The 20,839-nt window shown below is 35.6% G+C and overlaps 1 protein-coding gene across 1 annotated transcript; it reads right to left on the bottom strand.

Moving 5' to 3' along the window:
- Positions 1 to 5,792: 5,792 nt before the first annotated feature.
- Positions 5,793 to 18,137, bottom strand: LOC141562610 (vomeronasal type-2 receptor 26-like). The gene is made up of 5 exons (XM_074302614.1): positions 17,883 to 18,137; positions 16,526 to 17,329; positions 14,053 to 14,280; positions 9,429 to 9,552; positions 5,793 to 6,934 (listed from the first exon to the last, which is right to left on the bottom strand). The coding sequence occupies exons 1-5, from the start codon at positions 18,135 to 18,137 to the stop codon at positions 6,030 to 6,032; spliced, it is 2,316 nt and encodes a 771-aa protein (XP_074158715.1). The 3' UTR covers positions 5,793 to 6,029.
- Between the last annotated feature and the right edge of the window lie 2,702 nt (positions 18,138 to 20,839).

Consider the following 20,839-nt stretch of genomic DNA (forward strand, 5'->3'; position numbering starts at 1 on the left):
GTGTTAGTTTTTTTTAGAATCAAAGGAGATAGTTATAAATTATTTAGAACAGTGTCTGTCACATAATGTTTTCTTCCTAAATTCTACCTATTATTATGTGAAGAATCTTATATAGTTATTTTATTATTTTGATTAAAGTGGACACTGATAACCAAAATGGTAAAACAACTCAACAAGTACACACACACACACACACACACACACACACACACACACAGAATAAGATATAATACTAATAAAGGGCCCATAATTTCATTATTCTTTTGGCTTAATGATAACTTCTCCCAGAAATGAAAACCATATCAGAAATTGAAGAAAGTTGGATTCTTACTGAGACATATGTAACATTCCCTACAGTAAGAAGGTCCATTTCTTACTGTTGATAATTGTAAGAGATGTCCAGAGAGATCATCAGACCCTAGGAATTAAACAGAAAACAATATTAATGCACAAAAAGGCATTATCAGGTATTCATATTCAGAGACTTTATTGGGAGATTGGTAAATTGAAAGAAAAAGAGTGCTGATGCAACCCCTGGGGATTCCTCAGGACAAGCTATCAAACCTAGCCAGGTCAAGGTAACTAATGGATGTACCCATAATGTGTTATTTTCCTTTATTTGCCTGTGACAATTTTTAACAGCTGCACCTCTGGTCTCTTAAAACCCAGGAAAGTTTCTTCCCTTTTTATGTTTAGTTGATGGCTTGTCCATTGTAAGTATACATTAGTGACTGCTGATGGGGATTCTTGAATCTTTAGGCATCTTTGAAAACATTTTAATGTGGGACAACAGTCCATGTAGGACCAAAAATATATCTCTTTTAGCTTTTTTCTTCTAGCAGACTTATATCTGCTGTAATTATCCCAGATGGGCTCAGAAAACCCAGTCCTTATAACTTATGGGACCTGCCGAGGCCATCACATACATAGTCTCTCATACATACATACACACACACACACACACACACACACACACACACACACACACGTGGAAAGAGACATCTTCTATTTGATATGGCCATTTCTGCCATTCTAGAAGTAGAAAACAATCTAGTAAGTATCTTCTTAAATACCTATTTTACACATAGGAGCTTAGAAACAGAAACTCCATTCCAGGAAACAATTATGAAGATTGTTCAAACCCTACTGAGGCCTTTGTCTTTGTCCTATTTATGTTCTCCTTTCCTCTTGTTTTTCCACTCAAGGTGCTTTTATTTCACTAAGGACTTTCTTCTCCTTACTCTTACATGTTAGAGAACATTTCTTCCTTTTTATGAGAGCTCTTCATTCCATACTGTAACATACTCTGAGATTTCCTTTCCTATATCTTACTTCTTTACTCACATCTAAGGTCTCTTTTCATTTCAACCTTTTCTAACTCTTCTTAGAGCAAAGAGAATATACAGAAAGAGAGCTCAAAGTGCTGATTTAATGTTTCCATAGTCTTATTCTTAGCCTGGGCTACACTCAGGTAATAGGAATGCAGTTTTTTTTTTCAGTGAATAAGGAAGCCTAGCATTTCCTTTTTTTCTGTAAAGAGCAGAATTCAGGATGATTTGTAGTTTGGAGATAAGACTAGATGTAATGTTCTCTGGGAGCAGGTTTCTTGGGGGGATTCTGGGAGTACCCTTAGTTTCAGTTCAGTGTAATCACCCCAAATGCAGCCAGGAGTTAAAGTCCACATCCTTTATTGTCTCTTTCAAAGTCTTGTCTCCTTCACTTGGGGCTCAGCTAGTTTTTCTTAGAGGCCTTCTGTAGTCTTGGTTCTGACAGCTTAAGCTACTTTCTCTGGCTTCTGAATTTCCTTGACTGAATCCTGGCTGAGGCTCCAAGAGCTTTTAGTGGGCTTGTCCTTCTTTCCCTGAGAGCTCCTCCTTCTATGTTCCATACTGAGTATATATCAATCATTATATCATTAGGAAACCATTATTTGTTGTAGGATTAAATCAATGCTAAACTAGATTTAACCACTGTCTCCTCAATTCCACTTACTTAGCACTTTGTTTCAAGTTCTGGCCCATAACAACTAGAAGAATAGAATATTATTTTATGATCAAGTTTTTTTTGTTTTCTTTTTTTGCATACACCAATGGAACTTTGTCTTAATTATATTTGTTTCATTAATATGGATTTTGTCTGGGAGCACTTTGTAGAAAGGTTTGAGAGCCTATAATGCAAAAATGAGGTATCTCTTTGTGCCTTTGGGCCAAAAAAAGTCAATTATGAGCAGTGACATATCTATGTCACTCTCCCCTGTTCATTCAGGCAGTTCACAAATATTTATAAAGTGTCCACTATGCTAATTTATACTCAACATCTATCATTAGCTGTGATAATTATATCATGGGGATGACCAGTGATATAAGTCTGCTAGTAGAAAAAGCTAAAAGAGACACATTTTGGGTCCTTCATAGACTTCTGTCCCACATGAAAATGTTTTCAAAGATGCCTACAGATTAAAGAATCCCCATCAGGATTATACTACCTCTGCAATGAGAACCTGAGATAATAGCAGTAGCAATCTTGCTTGGCAGGCCATTTATGCTAATCAAAACTAATGCACTGGAGATAGTTGTGAGGACGGAGTTAGCCCCCTGGAGACTTTAGAATCATCCAGAGTCAGGATAAGCAAAAGTACTTGGACTTTATTCTTGGTCTTAAGGGTAGAAGTGAATTGGATGGACGCAGGATCTGCACCACCTCTCCTTTCCTTCACTATCGCCAAAGTCCCCCCGGCTTGTCTTACTCCATGCCAAAGTCCCTCCTAAAGTTCTCTGTATACACCAAACGATTGAGTCAGCACAGAATAGTGGGACGGGCCATTTTCCAAGCATATTCTAATAGAGTCTTGTCCAATAAGTAATTAGCCTTAAGTGCTCGGTTGTGCAAGTGTACCTACTCAGAGTTTCAACCCTTTACAGATAGTAGGAACAGTTTGTTCAAGATATACTAATTGATCATTTGCAATAGTTCCTGAATCTCTATTCAGAAGGAAAATGACAGATGCCTTATTGTAATTCGCATCAATTGCAGAAACCACCATTTCTTTGGTTAACATCTGAAAGTGCCCTTAGTACAAGAGTCACAGCAATGTCAAAGCTGTGAATAGTCAGAGCCATAGTGGAAGGAGTCCTGGCAGTCAGCACAACAACAAAAATAGCAGCAATAACAATCTAAAAAACCATCTTCTCAGCTTACCTAGGTTAAACAATCAGTGGCCGTTTTTCGTAAGAAGGTAATAACACAGCAGAACCATCACCAACTAAAATCCCCCAAATTGAGACCCCACATTCACCAATAGTACCCATGCAGCCACCTCCAGAACGCAAGGCAATCTGCCCAGGTATAGTTTCAAAGCACAGTGGAGGCAAATATGCCCAAGTTCTCCAAGTCATTTTGTTCCTATAATTCAATAACCTCTTTCTCACCATCAACACCCCTACCTTCCAGCTATATTAGTAGATGTCAACAAATTTCTACTTGTCAAGGGAGGATTATCAATGTCACAATCTATAAAGAAGTACCAGCCTATGGGGCTCTGCCTCCAGCATATGAACCACCCACCCACTTTCTATACCATCCTCATATATATTTTCCTAACCTTCCACCACCTGCATCATCCCCCAGCATTATTTCCACCAGTCAACATTCACCCACCAAACCAAAGAAATCCTCCCTTCACCAACATACAGCTCAAAATTTCTACCTCTAAGATGGCCTACAACTCATTCTGTTCTTCCCCTCTGTCAGGGCTTAGGATGTTACTTGCCACTTACCCTCCACCAACTGTGTCTCCAGATGAACAACTCCAAGTGGCACCTCCTATCCCCCCTCCCCACCTGCCATGTGCTCTTTGGGAGAATTATTATGTGAATCTTGAATGACATAATGACTCTTCCCTTTTCCACACCTTTGAATTAAGTAAATTTAAAAAAAAATAAAACATTTTATTGTTTATTTCTTAAAATCACTTTTGAAATATAGAATAAATACCCAAAAAAGTTCAATTTCAAGGTACTTGGTATAATGCTACATAGTTGCAGTATCAAAAGGGAATTGAACAATGAACTTGAACTCTAATGGGTCCTCTATAGTACAGCTTCTTTTTTTCAAAACTGTACTTATATTGTTATTCATAAGATCTAGTTAAAAATAATTTAAGAAACTACTAGGAGAGATAGTTGCTGCTTTTACATATTGAAGTGACCTTCATGAAGAGAAAGAAATAGCTTTTTTCATGTTTAAAACAACATGGGAATAACAATAACAATTATTATTATTGTTTGACAACCCAAAATTAAGGATCTGGAAGTGAAAGCTAAAATAATTCCCTCTTAACATAACCTATAAGATTAAAGGGCTCTTAGTAGGGAGGGAATTTTCCACAAATAGTTAACTTCGTTGATGAAAGTATGATTTTTGTTAAATAAATGCTTCCCATTAAAAACTGATTTGATTTTTACTGTGCTTGAGTAACCCCTCAATGGCCGTGACGTTTCCACCAAATTTATTGGGCTGATAAGTATCACTTCCCTGATTATTGGCTTCCAACCTGATCTTCAGCAAGACTTAGTCTGGAACAGCAACTATGAGATCTATCTCTTCTACCTTCAGCTTTACCTACTGATTTCAGCAGGAAAAGCATGATGATTTTTCTTCTTTTTTAAAGGAAAAAAAAACCCATAACCTTTACTTGAAATTTTACTAAAGTCTCCAACTCTTCTTCTTGGCAAGATTCATTTCTCCTACTTCATATTAATGATACGTCACATTACAGAAAAAGACCTTTTGTCTTGTCTTCTTGGTAGAAAACCAGCACACAAAGTAAATTCTACTCAATCTGATTCTTCTCAGAAAAAAACACCTAATAGAAAGCCAAGCATAGTCATTCTATTCCTTCTTTTCAGCAGCTAGGGAAGATAGAGATGATTTTCTTTCATTGGTTAACCACTGCTTTGCAGCAGCTAGCAATATACAAAAAGTGATGGCCTCTTTTTAATACAGTTCAGAAATCTGTGTTAAAACCTATCTGCTGTCTATCTAGATTCATGAATCAGGATTCATTGCAAATACCTGAAAAAATAAATGATAAAATAAAACAAAGACAATGTTAATTTGTAGTTTTCTTTCTTTTTTGTGATGACACAATCAAAGTAAAGTGACTTGCAAAAGGGTCATACAAGTAGTAAGAGTCAAGTATCTGAGTCTGGATGTTAATCCAGGGCTTCATGACACAAAGTCTAGTACTCTAGCCACTGTATTACCTAGCTACACATCATGAGTTACTTATGTATTCTTGTTTGTCTTTTTTGAGTTACAAATAAGTGCCTAGATTTTCTGTAAACTTTTTGTATCATCAATTCTTTCATACACACACACATATACATACATAGATTCATGTATATATACATATATATATTCATACATACATAGGTTCACATATACATTCATATAGATACATATATATTTTTCTATATTTAACAGCTGTATCTGTGTCTTTCATCTCTTGCTATAACTGGATGCAAAAGATAATATAAATCAATTATTGCTATAAAACAAATGAATTAAATGATGCAAAGTGTATAAAATGAAAAGAAATTTTTAATCTTCCTATCCCATTGTTTAAAGATAGTGTGGGAAGTAAAAAGGAAAAAAGGGTGGTTTGTAAGTAAACAAAGTACAAGTTGGAGATGTTATGTTATGGATAAAGAAATGGAAAGGAAGCATGTAGTCATGCAGAAATTATGGGAAAATTACTCTAATTCAAAGATGGACTGAATAGGGGTTGGGAAAATGAGAGATAAATAAAAATATGACGTCAGATCCATGAAGTTGGGGACTTGATGAAATTGGAACCTCAGCAGGTTTTGGAACAGTGTGAACAGGTAACAATCTCATGTTTAATCAGTGTAGATTTGATATGGGCTGCATTGAGATGTTTAGAAGCAAAACCAATTTATTTTCATTTTGTTTACCATGTTGTGTTATTAGTGAGAATCATGCAGAACATTTCAGAATGATTCCCTGACTCAGGGACTATAATTATTCCTTAAAGTTTTCTTGGTGTTCCTGTGGGGCTGTAGAAAGATCACATAACATTTGGGGATGAAGATGCAGCCTAGCAAGCCAGTGCTGGAGCTTAAGATGCAGAAGATCTCCACGGCCGCCATCATCTTCCCCTTAGTGCTCTGGTAGGTGGGGAGGAAGGAGACCCAGACACTGCAGAACACCAGCATGCTGAAGGTGATGAACTTGGCTTCATTGAAAGTGTCGGGGAGATTTCTGGCTAGAAAAGCCACAGTGAAGCTCCCCAGGGCCAAGAGTCCCATGTAGCCCAGGACAAAGTAGAAGGCAATGAGGGAGCCCTCATTGCACCCCAGGATGATGTGTTCCCGATCAGAGTGTGTATCTGCCTCTGGGAATGGGGGAGAGAGCAGCAGCCAGATTGCACAGAGCATGACTTGAATCAGGGTGCAAAAGAGAACAAAATAAATAGGGGTTCTGGATCCCATCCATTTCCTGCTCCTGCTGCCTGGTCTGGTAGCTCTGAAGGCCAGAACCACAACGACAGTTTTGGCCAAAATAGAGGAGACGGCCACTGTGAACATGACTCCAAATATTGTTTGTCGGAGAAGGCAATTAGTTGCAGTTGGCCGGCCCATGAAAAGCAAGGAGCAGAGGAAGCAGAGAGTAAGAGATATAAGGAGGATGTAGCTGAGATCCCGGTTATTGGCTCTGACTATGGGAGTGTTTTTGTGTCTCACAAAGACCCAGAGAACCAAAGCTGTGAGGAAAGACAAGCAAGCAGCTATGGAAGTCAAAGCCATCCCCAAGGGCTCTTCATAGGCCAGGAAGGTCTCCACTTTGGAGAGGCACTGATTCCTCTGCCTATTGGGATATTGATCCTTGTGGCATGTAATACATTGTTCTGTGTCTGAAGAGAACAAAAATAGTTGTAATATTTTAGCTTCAAAAATACCTGAGGACAACAATCCTCATGAAAACAATGCAAATTATACCATCAGGTTCCATGGGGATCAGAATCTCATGCCAGTGGATAAAACACAGCATTTGAGAGACCTGAGTTTTAATCCTGCATCAGTTAACTTTGTGACAAAACTAGATTTGTCAATTAACTTCATTCTACTTCAATATCATCATCTGTAAAATAGGGATAATAATTTTGCCTACCTCACTGAGTTGTTACAAGGAGCAAAATTCTTAATAAATGGAAAGAATTTGGCAAATCTTAAAGTACTATATAAATTTCAGTAATATTGAATAAATTTCAGTAATATTGAATTGCATCTGATTTTTCATGGCTCAATTTGAGGTTTGCTTGGCAAAGATACTGACGCTCTTTATATTATTTCCTTCTCCATAGAATTTTTTCCAATCAGGAAGCTGAGGTAAGGTGGTTTAGGTGACTTGCCCAAAATCACACAGCTAATAAGTATCTAATGGCAGATTTGAATTCAGAAAGCTAGGTCTTCCTGATCATTTGTCTCTGCTTCATTCATTGCTCCAGTTGTTGTGTAACTACTAAGCCTTTTATGAATAGTTATTTACAGTTTTTTAAAAGATAAACTCTCATTCATAGCAATAATTATAGTAATCATAATAAGTGTGAGAGGAGTATAAAGCATAAAGTCAAAAAAACAAGCTTAATGATGAATTCATTCATCACTCCTTACTAGGACTTTTTAACTGGTCATCTCTTCAGCTTGGAGTTCTTTGTATTTAGTTCTCAGAAGAACGTGATTCTATTGCTCTAAATTCACTAGTATTTCTAGAGTTCATTGGAGATGTGGCCCCTGTTATTTTTAAAGATCCTTGTTTCTTTGTCTTTCCTGTTGATGCTTGTCATATTGAAAATGTGTCTGTATATCATTATCTATTGACATAATGTCTTTTAGACATAGTGAACATGACTCTCAAGTTCATTTGATGGGGACCAGCTCTGAATGTTCTAAGAATTTGAATCAGAGGAACTGGGAATATTTAACTCAGAGAAGGGAAGCTTTTGAAGGGCCATGACAGCTGGTGTTACGTACTCAAATCACTTATATGTGGAGGAAGGACTAGACTTACTCTTTTTGATGCCAGAGGTCAAACCCCAAAGCAGGTTGGGAGAATTAGGTTCCATATTCTCAATAATGAAAATGATCTAGAAATGGTTTGATCTCCATTGTGACTCTTCCTTAAACATATTTAAGTAGAATGGATGTGTGATATTGGGGACATAAGAGCAGCAGATAATCTTCCAACTAGCAAATGGAATAATTGTCAGAGCTCCTTAATTTATAAGCCCCTGGCTTTACTTCCTTTCATGAATAAATTATAATATAGATTTCCTTACTAAAATAAAATGGAAAGGGCAGAGGGGTATGTTTTAGTTGTAGACTGAAATTTTTCTCCTTACTAAATCTTCAACAGGGTCCTGTTTTATCTGGTGAAGAGAACAATGTCCAGTAATCATTTAAGACTCTTTCATTAGATGTTCCTTCAAGCTACACTTTTCCTGAGCTCCTACTGAGGAGCGATGCCAAACACTTTTCTTTATTGATCAGTATCTACTACAAGAGCTTCCTAAAAAGAGATCATTTTTCTGAAGGCATTCCTATAGATCAGATTATTTCCACATTTTGGATTGTTATCCTTTCCCTCACGTTGACAGTAATTGGCCACTTTTCTGCCTACTTATTCAGCATTGTTAGCTTAAACGGAATTCAAAGGACATTTGTATCTTCCATAAAATCAAAGTTTTGTGTTTAGTGACTGGAAATCTGGGCTTAAAATAGGACATTTTGAAGAAAAAGGCAAGGAATTTTCTAAGTGAAAAATGAGATCAGGTTAAGTACATTGATGCCATCTTGGCAACCATTGTACATCATATAGGTAAACATCAAAGAAAAAAATTTGAGATGAAGTAAAAAAAACAAAAATAATAAAGAAACATGTAATGATCATAGTTCAATGTCCTGGCTACTATCCTAGCTCTCTTTCACCTCTGAGTGACTATGGATGGTCACTTTATCTTCCTCTCCTCTTAAACTAATATGGAAAGATTTGTATTTTGTCATTGTAGATCTGATCAAAAAGAATTGCCAAAAATTCTAAAAATCTATGTAAATTTAAGAGATCTTTTTGTATAGATATTCTTCCCAGCAATCTATCCCTTAGCAATTGAGCTACAGAGAAAATGGACAATCCTAATTTAGTAGACTTCAAATCCACAAACTTTCAATAATATTGATCACTCTGGGAATTCAATTTGTTTGACCATTCCTTTAGGCTTTCTTTGGTGTCTGAATTTGTAGGTAGCAAGTTCCATTGCCTCATTGTAGTCTGCAAGATTCATTCGCTTTGTTTTGTTATATTGGATCCTTATTTGCTGAGGAAGCACCAAAGTGTGCTCACAAACTTACCTGTCTGGTTGGAAATCTGTCCATCTGGGCAGGAGATGCAATCAAAACAGCATACAGGCTTTCCCTGTGGGACTTTCTTCAGAAATCCAGGATCACAGCTTCTACTGCACCTGGACTGAGGAGTCTACATAGAGAAGTATCAAATCAAATGAAGGTGGCCTAGCTGTACCTAATCTAAAACTATATTATAAAGCAGCAGTCACCAAAACCATTTGGTATTGGCTAAGAAATAGACTAGTTGATCAGTGGAATAGGTGAGGTTCACAAGGCAAGATAGTGAATAAAAATAGCAATCTAGTGTTTGACAAGGCCAAAGATCCCAACTTTTGGGATAAGAATTCTTTATTTGACAAAAACTTCTGGGAAAACTGGAAATTAGTATGGCAGAAACTAGGCATGGACCCACACTTAACACCACATACTAAGATAAGATCAAAATGGGTGCATGATTTAAGCATAAAAAAAGAGATCATAAATAAATTAGAGGAACATAGGATAGTTTTCCTCTCAGACTTGTGGAGGAGGAAGGAATTTGTGACCAAAGGAGAACTAGAGATCATTATTGATCACAAAATAGAAAATTTTGATTACATCAAATTAAAAAGCTTTTGTACAAACAAAACGAATGCAAACAAGATTAGAAGGGAAGTAACAAATTGGGAAAACATTTTTACAGTTAAAGGTTCTGATAAAGGCCTCATCTCCAAAATATACAGAGAATTGACTCTAATTTATAAGAAATCAAGCCATTCTCCAATTGATAAATGGTCACAAAGGATATGAAGACAATTCTCAGATGATGAAATTGAAACTATATACACTCATATGAAAGAGTGTTCCAAATCACTATTGATCAGAGAAATGCAAAATAAGACAACTCTGAGATACCACTACACACCTGTCAGATTGGCTAAGATGACAGGGACAAATAATGATGAATGTTGGAGGGGATGTGGGAAAACTGGGACACTGATACATTGTTGGTGGAACTGTGAATGGATACAACTATTCTGGAGAGCAATCTGGAATTATGCCCAAAATGTTATCAAACTGTGCATACCCTTTGATCCAGCAGTGCTACTACTGGGCTTATATCCCAAGGAAATACTAAAGAAGGGAAAGGGACCTGTATGTGCCAAAATGTTTGTGGCAGCCCTTTTTGTAGTGGCTAGAAACTGGAAAATGAATGGATGCCCATCAATTGGAGAATGGTTGGTTAAATTATGGTATATGAATGTTATGGAATATTATTGTTCTGTAAGAAATGACCAGCAGGATGAATACAGAGAGGCTGGGAGAGACTTACATCAACTGATGCTGAGTGAAATGAGCAGAACCAGGAGATCATTATACACTTCAACAATACTGTATGAGGATGTATTCTGATGGAAGTGGATATCTTCAACATAGAGAAGAATTAACCCAATTCCAATTGATCAATGATGGACAGAATCAACTACACCCAGAAAAGGGACACTGGGAAATGAATGTAAACTGTTAGCATTTTTTGTTTTTCTCCCCAGGTTATTTTTACCTTCTAAATCCAATTCTTTCTTTACTACAACAACAACAACAATAAAAAAAATTCAGTTCTGCACATATATATTGTACCTAGGATATACTATAACATATTTAATATGTATGGGAATGCCTGCCATCTAAGGCAGGGGGTGGAGGGAAAGAGGGGAAAAATTTGGAACAGAAGGGAGTATGAGGGATAAAATTTTTTTATTTAATTTTTATTTAATTTTATAATTATAACTTTTTTTTGACAGTACATATGCATGGGTAATTTTTTACAACATTATCCCTTGCACTTATTTCTATTCAGATTTTTTCCCTTCCTCCCCCAACCCCGTCCCCCAGATGGCAGGCAGTCTTATACATGTTAAATATATTACAGTATATTCTAGATACAATATATGTGTGTAGAACCGAATTTCTTGTTGCACAGGAAGAATTGGATTCAGAAGGTAAAAATAACAGTTTACACTCATTTCCCAGTGTTCCTTTTCTGGATGTAGCTGATTCTGTCCATCATTAATCAATTAGAATTGGATTAACTCTTCTCTATGTTGAAGATATCCACTTCCATCAGCATACATCCTACGAGGAATAAATTTTAAAATTACCTATGCATATGTACTGTAAAAAATGTTATAATTATAAAATTAAAAAAAAAGAAATGGGAGTACCAAATCATCTTACTTGTCTCCTAAGGAACCTGTATGTGGAACAAATACAAACAGAACAAAACATGCAAAAATTGACTGGATTAAGCGTGGGAAAGAATACGAAAATGCTATACATTATCAAGTTATTTATTTAATTTATCTGTCGTATATGTCATGAGAACTACCAAGCTGGATGTAAGACACACTGGAATTATGTTTTCCAGGAAGAATATTAGTGATCTCAGATATGCCAACAAAACTTTTCTGATGGCAAACAGTAAGAATAAAACATCTCTTTCTTAGAATGAAAAATATGTCTTGAAGCTTAAAATTTAAAAAAAAAAACTTAAGTTTTTGGTGACTGGACCCATCATTTCCTTACAAATATAGAGAAAAGAAAGAGAAGCAGCAGGAATTTTGGGGGATCTTTGGCTCAAAAATCACTGTAGAGGATGACTGCAACCATGAAAGTAAAACACTTGCAATCTAGAAATCATACTAAAATTAGAGACATCACTTCTCCAACAGAAGTTTGTGCATTTAAAGGTATGCTTGTTCATTTTTTTTTCCAGTATCAATATATGACTATGAGAGTTGGACTATGAAGAAAGCTGACCACTGCAGAATCCACACTCTTGAACTATGATGCTGGAGAAATTTGTGAGAGTTCCTGGATAAGTAAAAAGATCAAATCAGTCAATATTCACAAAAAGTAATTCAAGAACTCATTCTGAAAATCAGTTAATTATACCATTGCCTAATTAATATAGTGACATAATGAGAAAATGGGACTCATTGTAAAAAAAAAACTGATCTTGTAAAAGATTGGAAAAGTGGTTTGCAAAAGATTAGATTGATAGATTCTATAGGAAAATAATTATACATTTTGACGAACTTTGTGAGATAGTGAAGGATAGAAGGTGGTATGCTATGGCCCATGGGATCACAAATATTTGAATAAGACTGAATGACTGTAGAACAACAAAGGGTGGGGTTGTGTTTTTTCCACTACAGGAGGATTTAAAAATTTGGGGGGGGGAGGGGAAAGTTATTTATCAGGATTTATTTCTAACAGATACTTTTTGAATGACTCAGTACAATGTAATGGAGAAAAATTTAAAGAAAATAATAATGTAGTCACTTCCTAAGTCATTAAAAACCAATCTGTAGTTTGAAACTATAACTTTTGCTAAATAATCTCCAGTGAAATTATTCAATACAACACATATTTAAATTATGTTGCATGTGTTTCTGTATGTGTCTTTATGTGTCTGAAGTGTAACAGTAGTGCTTCAAAATTATCCCCTTTAAAAGTGATCACCCTTATTAACTAAGAACACTGTGCCAATGATTGCGTGAAAAGCAGTGTGAACAGTAGCTCTTTATTTCCCTGAATCATATGAAGTCATAATTTGAAAAAACTGGTGATAACCAAAGTAATTTATATTTAAGGCAATAGCTTTTTTAAAAACTAAGGTTTTTGGAGGGTTTTCATGTTGAGAGACTAAGCAAGTCTTAGTAATCCAAAATCTGTCTCAGGAACAAAGTCAGGACTGTTCTGTGGCAGAGAAGGAATCACTTTTAATTTTAAATCCCCATATTTTGGAGCAAATGTTCTAGAGTGAGGGAAGTCCAGAAAAATTCAAATTTCTATTTTTTCCAGTCTATTTACAGAAGTTATAAAAACATATACTATGTCTCTAGGGAATTTAATTTAGTGGCCCTCTACACTCAACCATAAGAAGATCAAGGAGGCAAAGTAAAGTTAGGCCAATGTTTACTATTTCCTAACTATGAGTGAAGAGCAATTATAATTGAACCCATAACTAATTTTTTACCTTAAACCAGGGAGTTTTACCTAAAACCTAAGAATCACATGGGAAAAGAATAATGTTATCTTTGCATCTCTCAAACATCCAATCCAATACTCTGCTCATATGAAGTCCTTAACAAATGCTTTTTGAATGAATAGAAGAATGAATTATAGATGTAGACCTCATTGATAGGATCTAGAGCTAGAAATCAGGGTTTTCTTCCAGAACTCCAATGCATTAAGAACCTATATGTCAACCAAGCCTCTATGGACACTTTACTGGGTTGAGCAATAAATGACTGAGAATTTTTAGATCTAATAGAAAATTCTAAAATGTTCCCACTTGCTTCTCCCTTGAAAGTCATGAACAGATGATTCTTCTGCTACCCTGGCTATGCAATGGGGAAATCTTACAATATACATTAGACTCTTCTCCTAAAGGAGCCTATGTAATGGAACTTTTGTCCTTTCCCCAGGTAAACTGAATTGGACACAAAAACTTGATTTGCAAGCTGAGGCTTCCAAGAAGGTTTTATAGCATTTGCAGAAGTTTTTAAAATGCCAAGTAATTACTTTGATGACCTATTTTTTTATATTTACATCATTCATACATTCAAGTTTTAGTGAGTTTTTTTACCTTTCCATTCCAAGTGAACCACACTACTGCCTTCTCTTGGATGGTAAAATCTTGACCAAGTGGAGCCTGAGAAATAAACTCTCCCACTTTCACGAGGACTTCGGTATCATTGTCAAAGGTCACATAGTTGAGAATATCATAGTGTGCAACAGAGTTCCTCTTCTTATCCAAGACCACCAGGTTCCCAGCACTATTGTTAAATCGGATGTTCTTTAGAAAGGAATGGAGCTAAAATTAAGAAAATAAGTTGGAAGCTCACCACTAAAATCTCTCAGGGGCATTTATTAGACATTCTGCTGTATAACATTTTTTCCAGTGACACATGGGTATGAGCAGGGATTACATAATCCTAAAACTTTTCAAAATCACAGAATTGGGGTAAGTTTCTAATAAATTGGATAAGAGAACCAGGATCCAGAAATTTCTTACCAGGCTCAAAGATTAGACCAAATCACAAGCGGGAGTTAGTAATTTTCAAAAGGAAGGGAAAGGCAAAAAAAAAATGCCCTCAGTTTAATGAGAATAGAAATGATAAAGGATTCATAGAAAGTACTCATTTACAATATTCATTTAGTACGGTAAGTTGGGTGTTGCAGAGATCTATTTTTATAGTTAATCATACTGCTTCTAATTAAATCCCAAAAGTCTTTATAACCATTTATTAAAAGCCCATTTTTCCAAAGCACTGAGATGATTCCTTAAGGTATAAAACACAGATAATAAATACTACCCCTCAAGAGGCTTTTGGTCTTCTGGAAGATATGTCATCGAACCAGAAAAATAAATATTGTGGTTCTAGGAGGAAGATAATACTAACAAATCAGAAGGGAAAGAAAAAGCACTTATGTAATAATGCACTGTGCTAAATACATTTATGAATTATTTCATTTGAAGAGGAAATTAAGAAAGGATTTTTGCGAATAATAGTATAGAAACTGAGCCCATAAGAAATAAAATTTGAGGAATTAATAGTGAAGTACGGAGTGGTATGTCTTACGTTAAATTGGCAAAAGTATAGGTTTTGTGATGTAACCTTAATTCAGAATACATCTAGCCAGGTAGTTTTGCTGTAGCCTATAATATGTTAAAAAGGTATAGTATGAAATTAGCTCAAAAAACTGGAATCACAGAGTATTAGATATTTAATTCCAAGCTGAAGATTTTTTCCATTAGAGATTATAGAAAACAATTTATGGTTCATAACCAAAAGTATGATATCATATTGCATCAGTAAAGTGACAAGGTCTAATGTTTTTTAGGAACATTATTACCTTGCTCTTTATTTTCCTTCCCTAACAATTTTAGAGTTATTTGCATTTCTAATTTTTATTACCTATTTTTATATTTTGTATGTATACATAAATATTATATACGTGTATATTATATGTGCCCCTCTGATTTATTTTCTATATGTTCTCTCTCTCTCTCTCTCTCTCTCTCTCTCACACACACACACACACACACACACACACACACACACACACACACACAAAAGACATGTTCCCTTCTCCATTGTTAGTTCTTGAGAGTAAGGTTTTTATTTTTAGTCTTTATTTTATATGTCCATTGCGTATCATATTATTTCCCATCTAATAGAGCAATTATAAAAGCCTTTTTGTTGATATATTAGTAGCTTTATAAGTGATGAGTTAAAGATAGCAGTAATAGAATCTAAGTGGGCATTTAAAATGTTTTCCCATTCAAAAAGCCCCTATTAAGTTCCTGCAAGATAGTTTAAGCATTCTGCTAGTGTTGGAGACTACAGTAAGAGAAATAACTGCTCTCAAGGAGCTTGTGTTTTAGAAAAGCCAATACTTAAATCCTTTTTTAGAGTTCTAACACTCTATGTTAAAATATAGATGTAAAGACGAATCTGTGTGGCACAGGAAATAGAGCAGTGGCACTGTATTCAAATTCAGCCTCAAACTCTTGACACTTATTAGCTGGGTGACCCTAGGAAGTCATTTAACCCTGAATGATTCAGATGCACAAACACACAAACACAAACATACACACACATATCCATCTTTATTTGCAGATAGAGCTTAGGAAAATAAACTGATTGATGTGATTCCGCTGACTTTAGACAAGAGGGCTCTCCACTATACTATGCTGCAGAAGAATAACTAAGGCTTCCAAGGAAGGAGACATCCCTGCTTCTGCCTTTCTCAGACCCTAGAGGAGACATGATACCTGCAGTATTATTGGTACTACCCTTGCTCTGACATACTCATTGTCAAAAACTCTCAGAACCAATAGATCTGGAATCTGGCTCCTGCATCCTGTTACTGGGATTTGAAATGATTCTGACATTTAAATTACCAGAATTGAGCTGTTATGTACTGAGTCTGCTTAGCAGGGGTTGCCTACTAAAAAAATTAAACAGAGTTATCAACCCTTTGTCTTTTTCTGAATGGGGAAGTTCCTACAACCAAAGATTTGGACATCAGTGCTTATAGGAAGGGAACCTTACCTTCCAGGGGTAAACAAGCCTGTTGTCTCCCTCTAAGTCAGATTCCATTTCTGATCTCACCAAGAACATTTCATGAAGGGCCCAGGCCACAGCATACACAGCAGTGTAGACAGTGTAACTCTGGTCAGACATAGTGATGTCTAAATAGCTCAAGCGTAGTGTATCCAAAGAGGCATTTGGTGAACAGATCCCTTCATCTCCCTCTCCATGTTTATATGGACACCCAAATGCTGTGTTCCAGAAGTTTTTAAGGAAAATATCCTCTGGGTATTTGGCAGGGTGAATGGTTTTCAGAAAATGTTTGAATCCAGGAATTTTACTTGTCTGATCGGAAAATATCAGAGCCCCATGGAAATAATTAAAATAGATGTAACTGGGTTTTTTGGCAATATCCCAGTGACTGCTGGTGATCCACATTCTCCATATTAATTTAAACTGGATCTGAGAATGCGTCCAGCCCAGAATTGAATCTGTATCTCCATAAATGACGACGACTTTGGCTGTAGAAGCTATTATTGTAGTTGTTAAAATTTCATGTAACTTGTTTCCAAATGACTGACGACTGAAGATCTTGTGTACAAAGGCCACACAGACATCATTTCTGGCCATTTCTTCTTGAAGGTCCCTGAGGAATTTCTCACCTCTTGAATCATCCGAGGCAACAAGACCTATCCAGGTCCATTTGAAATGCAGCATTAATCTGACCATAGCAAGGGGAAGAGAGGTGTCCCTGGGAGCCATTTGATAAACAGAAGGAAACTGAAGTGAGTCACTGAGGAGTGGATCAAAGAGACCATAGCTGATCTGAGAAGGAACCAAACATGAGACTTTTCTCAGTTTAATGAATTCATTATAGCAAAAAATTCCCCCATTTTAGCATTACACATCTGAAACTACTCTCACACACACCCTCTATCTTAATGGACTTATTCTTCACATCTGCCTGTTAAAATATTTTTGATCATTTGGATCTCCACTGAGCAGTTATCTCTTTCATTAAACCCTCCCAAAGTGAAATAACTATGGTTGTTTCTGTCTTTTTACTTTTCTGTTTCCTAGGATTATATATAGGGACTTGCAAATATTAGATGCTTAATAAATATTTGCAGGATTCAATTGCATTATGTCAAAATCTTCATAGGTCAAAATATGCTCCTTGCTTCTAGACATGATGAAGAAAGCAAGTCTGATCTCATTTTCTGTGTTTTCTTTTTCTGTTCTTAGAACCATCTAAGGGCAAACTAGAAACAAGAATACTCTGATCTTATTTGGGGGCTGAATTTCTAGCGGCAGACCCTTAGAGCCCTGTCTCTGCTCTCTCACTAGTATTGGCTAAATTCAGTCTATCATTTCCTACCTGTGGGAATTTATAAAGTTCCAGTAGGGTTCCCATAGAGAACGTCATTTCAGAAGTGGCTCCTCCAATGACCCCTGCAGATTTGCCCTCCTTCTCACAACTGTAATTGGGAATGGTTTCTCCCTGACCTGACAGCCACATGAGGGAACTCTCCAAGGCCCTCTCATCATTGTGATAGGCATTGTAGATGTGGAATCCCAGAGTAATGTTGGGTAACAGATGGGGGTTCCTGTTGATCTCTTCTACAGCAAACATTAAAGCCAGGACTTGATAATAGTGTTTGGGCAGCCACCTGTAGTAGGAGGGTCATAGTCAGGATCAAGGAATATCTCTGGTTCTACTCTCTCCTGAAAAGGAGCTGGATATATTGGAAGAAGAATTTCTCCACCCATACAAAGTCACAATTTTAGGTCCACAACGTTTAACTACAGCTATCTTTTTTCTTTTGTTTAAGCACATTGTTATATTCTGAGTATTCTATTGTTTTCCCTGGACAACAGGGCTTTTACCATCTTATTGGTATCTGGCCTGAGGGCATCAAGTGTAATTTCTGAAATTCTACCACACCTATTTTCAGATTTTTTTTTTACCACAATTAAAACTTCTCAGAAGCTGTCTACAAATACCAATTTATCTAGAAATATTTACAAGCAGTTTCTCCAAGACTTGGAAAATTCTTTAGATAATCAATACAGTTCCAAAAATTGGAGAAATTTAGTATAATAATAAAAAGACATAAATTAAAAAACATTTTGTACACCTTGAGATTAATTTGGAAGAAAATTGATCGCTTACCTGAAAATATTTTAATAGTAGGTGAATAGATGAATAACTTTAAATAGATGAATAAGTGATGTTAGAAATAAAAAAAAAAAACATTAGATTCAGAGGAATATGAAAGAAATTATTTTCAGCATTTTAAATTAGAGAATTCATGATAAAAAAAAGGAATACAGAAAAAGAAAGCAATATAGAATGTTTTGATTACATAAATTTAAAAAATCTTTTCTTTTGCTTTCACAGAAATCCAGTGTAACTAATGTTGGAAGGGAACCAGTTAAATAAGAAAAAATATTTTTACTTCACTTCCCTTTTTCTTTCTCTTTTCTTTCTATGATATATAAAGATCCATTTTTGTAGCGACAAGTGAAATTTTCTAATTGAGGAATTGTAAATGGAATTGACAATTTAACTAGACAATGTTAGCGTTATACATTATAATCTCACATCCTTCAGATTGGCAATATTAACCAGAAAAAAGAAAAAATGTACAAGGATATGGAAGATAACACACATCATTGTACTGTTCATGATACAGTTACTAGATTTAACATTCCTGAAAGCAATTTGCATCCATGACTAAAATGTATGACTAAATGATAGATATCTTGACTAAGAAATCCCTCAAACAAAAAAGAAGAAGAAAAGGAAGTACTTGTAATGAAATACATAAACCATTTCCTTTCTGTAATAACAAAGATCTGGACTTGAAGAATATTCCCAGTGATTACAGAATGACTGAATAAATATGGGCATGTTAATATAATTGAATTCTATAATACTATTGAAAATGAAGCAATATAATTTTATATCGACATGAGAAGACTTGTAGGAACTGATATAATATGAAGATAAAAGAGGATAATTTAAACTGTAACAGCAATACTATAAAAGCAAACAATGCAAAAAAAAACTTTAGAATTTCTGAGAACATAATGATTTATAAGGATCACAAAGGATTGATTATGAAGAATGCACCTACATTTAAATTTAATGGGCTAATGTGCAAAATAAGGCTTTCATTTTTTATTTTTCTATTGTAGAAATGTGTTTTGCTGAGCAGAACTAGGAGATCATTATACACTTCAACAATGATACTGTATGAGGATGTATTCTGATGGAAGTGGATATCTTCAACACAGAGAAGAGCTAATCCAATTCCAATTGATCAATGATGGACAGAATCAGCTACATCCAGAAAAGGAACACTGGGAAATGAGTATAAATTGTGAGCATTTTTTTGGGTTTGTTTTTTTGTTTTTTATCCCAGATTAATTTTACCTTCCGAATACAATTCTTCCTTTGCAACAACAATAACAAAATTCGGTTCTACACATATATATTGTACCTAAGATATACTATAAGATATTTAATATATATGGGAATGCCTGCCATCTAGGGGAGGGGGTGGAGGGAAGGAGAGGAAAAATTCAGAACAGAAGGGAGTACAAGGGATAATGTTTTAAAAAAAAAAAATTACCTAAGCATATGTTCTGTCAAAAAAATGTTATAATTATAAAAATTAATTTAAAAAAAATTTTTAAATGTGTTTTGCTTAACTATCCTTGATAATTTTAAAAATTAATTAAAAATAAAATAGAATAAGCACTTACTGATAGTCTTTAGGATTATGTTGAGGGTGAAACCAAAACATTTTCCAATATTTAAATTCACTCAACTTATATATATATAAAGGGAAAAATCCTCCAACAATAAGATCCCCATCTCTATAGTCTGTGGGGCTGAAAATCCTTTTTAAGTGGCAGAGAGTCCCTTCTTCCCTGCCCGCAGAGAAAGGTAGCTGTAGGAACAGGAAGAAGAAAAGCAGGGAGGACATCAGAGTGATGGTTCTCCAGCTCCCAACTAAGGTCCACATTCCTTCCAGCCAAATTTTTGAGGTGCTGTGGAGGAAGCAGAGCAAAACAGTTGTAGCAGCTTCAGGTGCCTTGGGAAGGGAGAACGCTCCTGGAGGAAACCGTCTCTTTCTTGAGCAGCTGCTTAAGCTTTGCTCTGCCCCTCACACTTGTGGATACAGGATGCAATATGGCTTGGGCCCATGTCCAAGATAGAAATATTGCTGGGTATGAAAGGGTGTATTTAAGAGCATTTTCTCTGCCTAACATATCATTGAAATGTCCTTTGTAGTAAATGAGGATAGAATCCTGTGTTTACAATGT

Source organism: Sminthopsis crassicaudata, chromosome 3 (assembly GCF_048593235.1).
Source record: "Sminthopsis crassicaudata isolate SCR6 chromosome 3, ASM4859323v1, whole genome shotgun sequence".
Lineage (NCBI taxonomy): Eukaryota > Metazoa > Chordata > Mammalia > Dasyuromorphia > Dasyuridae > Sminthopsis > Sminthopsis crassicaudata.